The 4,706-nt window shown below is 34.6% G+C and overlaps 1 protein-coding gene across 1 annotated transcript; it reads left to right on the plus strand.

The window, feature by feature from the left end:
• The first annotated feature begins 557 nt into the window (after positions 1-557).
• LOC122004943 (ER membrane protein complex subunit 4-like) lies at positions 558-2,857 on the plus strand. The gene is made up of 6 exons (XM_042559816.1): positions 558-752; positions 843-899; positions 1,897-2,050; positions 2,297-2,394; positions 2,477-2,542; positions 2,652-2,857. The coding sequence occupies exons 1-6, from the start codon at positions 636-638 to the stop codon at positions 2,688-2,690; spliced, it is 531 nt and encodes a 176-aa protein (XP_042415750.1). The 5' UTR covers positions 558-635; the 3' UTR covers positions 2,691-2,857.
• The last annotated feature ends 1,849 nt before the right edge of the window (positions 2,858-4,706 follow it).

Genomic DNA, 4,706 nt, shown 5'->3' on the forward strand with positions numbered 1-4,706 from the left:
CACAATCTATCTCTACTTCGGGATCAGTTTCGGTGCGGCGCTAGATTCGTGTTCAGACTTATCGGGAGCTAAGAAGGCTCTCTGCCAAGCTAAAGCTTTGGATGCCGGAAAATTTGAAACCTGAGTGAAACAAGGAGTAGAATGTTGGATTTTGTGACTGTGAATTACGAGCACAGATCTTCTGGATCGAAATTACGATTTAGAAGATGAACCATTATATTCATTGATTGATAGGAATAGATTCCATCTATTAAATAGGTAGGATTCATTCTCATGAACCAATCAACTTATATGATCCATCTTTTGACAGTCCAAAGCATCTTCTTAACTGGTGAATTATTATTTAAGCCAATTCAGATCGCCATTTGTTCTATTTTTAACAAATATATTTTAATATATATTTTTGAACACGTTTTACTATTGATCAGCCACAAAAGATTTTCTTACATAAATTTTATTTTTTAATTTTTTTTTTTTTTTTTTTTGAGAGAGAATCTTCGGTGTCCTCGATCCGCCGTTTGTTGTGACTCTGAGTTCGTCCAAAACACGGTCCACGGCTCGGGCCCGGTTCCGATCGAAACCGAGCCAAAGTTCTCCTAATCACGTCAGAGAAGATCAGAGGAAGGGCGGAAGCTATGGAGAAGGGGAAAGGCCTGGCGCGGCGATGGGCGATCGAGTTCGCGGATAGTTCTTCTTCCTCGCCGTCCGACATCCCAGATCCCATCGGTTTCAGCCGATCTTCTTCTGATCCTGTACTACCCTCCCTATTAGGCTATTGGCACTCCTTGTGTCGATCTGTTTAGTGGTTCTCGTGATCGTATCTGTTTGTGTGTTTGTCTCAGGATGACGCCAATGCTAGCCGGCAAAAGAAGGACGCCGAAGCGGCCTGGAAGACGCAGGTGCTGACGCTTTAGGGTTTTTAATTCTACCTTTTTGTCGTGTGATTGCCAAAACCCCCCTTTTCAGAATCCTCGGTGAAATTTTGCTAATTTAGTGCGTGTTTGTTTTTATGATGTTTGATTTATAATGATAAGAACAAAGATCAGTTTCCGAATTGAGATTAAGTATATGTCTTCAGTCAACTTTACGTAATTTAGTTGAAAAACTTGATAAGCTATATAATGAAATGAAATGTTATACATGGAGAAGATGGATAACTAGATTTATATATCAATCAAGGTGTATAACTCAGTTTGAATTACGTAAACTCTCCCTCTATCCCTTGCGTCTTAACTCTAATTATTCCATTTGCTTTAGAATACAGAAGCCCACGCAAGAAGAGTTTGAGTAATTTTCTTTTTCTCCTTTTTTTGGCTTGGTGACGAGTGAGAAGAAAAAAGAATGTGTTGTGCCTGTCTGCATTATTCAGAATTACGATTATCTCTTGCTGATATTTGCAATAACAGTCTTGGCTCTGGTTACGCCATTATCTGTTGCTCGAGGAAAATGATGGTTTGGCAGCATTTATGCTCAGAATTGAGCTGAGTAATGCCTGCATCTGCTTTTTTTTTACGATTCTGATTCTCAGCTTATAAGTTGATGTCGATTCATAGAAAGATGCTCCTCTGTATGCTCAAATTCTTAGATAAATGGTCAATACTAATTGATCAATGAGTGCTTTGTGATTACTTGTTAATAATTCATTGCTTCTTGAATATTGCTTATCTTCTTGTATTTTTTGGTGGTGATGAATCTTATGGTTAATGTTGTTATGATCAAGTAATCATTTAATAACTGCCTGGCATCTTTTGCTGGTTCTTTGTCAATTTTTAAAGTTTGAACTAGTTTTCCTTTTTTATTTAACCAAACCTTTATTGTCCTTAGCCTTCGTTGTATTTTTAACTTCACTTGTCTATTTAATTTGTTCCACCTTTCCTCTCTTATTGCCCCATGAAGAAAGCTTGGGAAGTGGCTCAAGCCCCATTCAAAAACTTGTTAATGATGGGGTTCATGATGTGGATGGCTGGAAGCACAGTTCATTTATTCAGTATCGGTATTACCTTCTCAGCCCTTTGGCAACCAATAAGTGCTCTTCAAGGAGTTGGAAAAGGTTTGTATTACTTAACATTATTATTATTATTTTGCTAGAGTAAGACGCAAGAGCTCATGCTTCTATGCAGCGTTGATTCATCTCACTAATGCATTTGAATGTATTTACATTGGTTACATATTTGTTATGTTTGTCCCTATACTTCTGGAGATCTACTCTTCAGGACATCCATCCATGTTGATACCTGTTTTACTAGTCCACCAACTTTCCGTGTTGCTATGTCAATGTTGTTTGTCTGTCTTGCAGTTTTTGAACCTTACAAGGACTCCAGAGTCGATACTCTTGCACCTAAGTTGCTTTTTATTGCCCTTAACTTGGCCGCGTTGGCACTGGGTGTCTGGAAGGTAAAATTAGACAAACTGAACTGTGCAGCTGTGTAAACTATTACTAGAAACCTTTAAAATTCAGGTGTATTATTTTTGACAGCTGAATTCGTTGGGCCTTCTCCCAACACACCCATCGGATTGGGTCTCTTCACTGCCACCTCCTCCGGTATGTTGCCTGAAATAGTATTGGGTGAAGAATTCAGATTTAAGAAACATGTTTGATACCAAAATGCTTGTTTTCTGTAGCTGATGATTCTTCTGTCACTATATTCCAGGAAGTCGAATACTCTAGTGGGGGGCTTTCCATGCACTGATGTGTGCTCTTCGGCGTTATTGATGCTGGTGCTAATGGGTCCGTGGAACTCTTTGGGATAGTGAAGCATCATCCAAAAATTTGATCTAGTCTTGTAATTTCATACAGATAAACTCCTACTGGACTTTGTTTTAGTGTTTGATGAAATCAGCAACCTTCTTTCTGATACTCGAATGCCTTGAGTTATTTTTTAAAAAATAAAATCCAGCATTTTCCTACCTTTTTTTTCATGGGATCATATATCTGTTAAAGAACAAATGGTAGTTATTTTACGGTTTGTAGATGAAAGAGGAGATATTGTTGGATGCTTTTTAGTATTGTACATATAAATGACATATTGCCTTAACACTTAAGACTACTATTGAGTTTTTGTTGTACCAATATTGATTATCTATATCTAATTTGTGAAGGTAAGGATACGATGAAGCTAGCAATATTAGACAAGAATTTAATGACTTAAAAAAATTAATTATAATGGAGAACAAGTCTACGTTTTATATTTATTATTTTGCTCATCAATTGCGACTTACACTTGTAATTGTTATTGAAAATCATACGAGAATTTCTATCTTTTTTGCATGTGGTTACACAATTGAATAATATTGTTGGAGCATCATGCAAGTAAAGAGACATACTTCTTGAGAAATAATTTTATAAAGTTATTAAAAGAATTTACAATGGTGATATCTTCACTCGATAAGGTATGAATCAAGAGAAGATATTAAAAAGAGTTGGGAGCACACGTTGGGTTTACATTATAATACATTGTTGAGTTATGCTTTATAATACATTTTTGAGTTTGATATGTTTGTATTCTTCAGTTATTAATGTCTTTTTAGTTGGGTTTACATTATACTACATTGTTGAGTTATGCTTTATAATACATTTTTGAGTTTGATATATTTGTATTCTTCCGTTATTAATGTCTTTTTAGTTGTTGAAGAGGAGGGAAAAGATCACAAACAAATAATATGTTAGAATTGATTAGAAAATATGAATTTATATTTCAGATGCACTTAATGAAGAATATATTGGGAGTTATGAATGATTTGTTGCAAGCTTTATAAAGAAAAAATACATCCTAAATACCATGATCTTTATAAGATCAAATAAACATCAACTGCAAACTATGAGAGACGATGATTGGAAGGATAAATCTTCACTATTATCATGTTGAAATGTTTTATGAAGTGATATATTTGCAACTTCAAGAGTTGAACATTCGCTTTAACGAGATGAACACGGAGTTGTTATCATGTATGACTTGTCTTGATCCAAATTCATTATCTGCTAATGATAAGAGATAATTATTTCAGTTTGCTAAGTTTTATCCATTTGATTTTTCTCCAATAGAGTTAATGCATCTTGAACACTAGCTTGATAATTTTATTTTTGATATATAAAATAGCAATCAATTCTCCGAGTTTGTAGGGATTAGTTAACTTGCTAAAAGGATGACTCAATTGAAAAAACATCAACTATATCCTTTGATATATTTGCTTTTGAAGTTAGTATTGTCATTACATGTTACAACTGCAACTCTAGAGAGAGTATTTTTATCAATAAAAATAATCAAAATCTCACTTCAAAATTGGAAGATGATATGGTAAATGATTATTTGATATCATATATTGAGCGAGATGTGTTTGATATCGTTGATAATGAAACTATTATTCAGTATTTTCAAAATATGAAATCTCAAAGAACGCTATTATAAAAATATACGAAGTTAATATATAATTTTATTATACATTTCATATTGTATTATTATTATTTTAATTTATTGATTTCGTCCCGCCCGATTAAAAATCCTAGCTATTGGATATTTTTCTTTAAAAAAAATATAGGTATATTGATCTTCGGTGTTGAGATCTAACAGTTGGACCCGATTAGTCATCTCGATGATGAGTCGATGACTCTAACCAGTGGAGCTTAGTATGACGATATGGACCTTGCCCCATTTATACTCTCGACATCCCCTTTCGATTATCGAAGTACCCCTTCGGGTAAGACACAT

Source organism: Zingiber officinale, chromosome 7B (genome assembly GCF_018446385.1).
Source record: "Zingiber officinale cultivar Zhangliang chromosome 7B, Zo_v1.1, whole genome shotgun sequence".
NCBI lineage: Eukaryota > Viridiplantae > Streptophyta > Magnoliopsida > Zingiberales > Zingiberaceae > Zingiber > Zingiber officinale.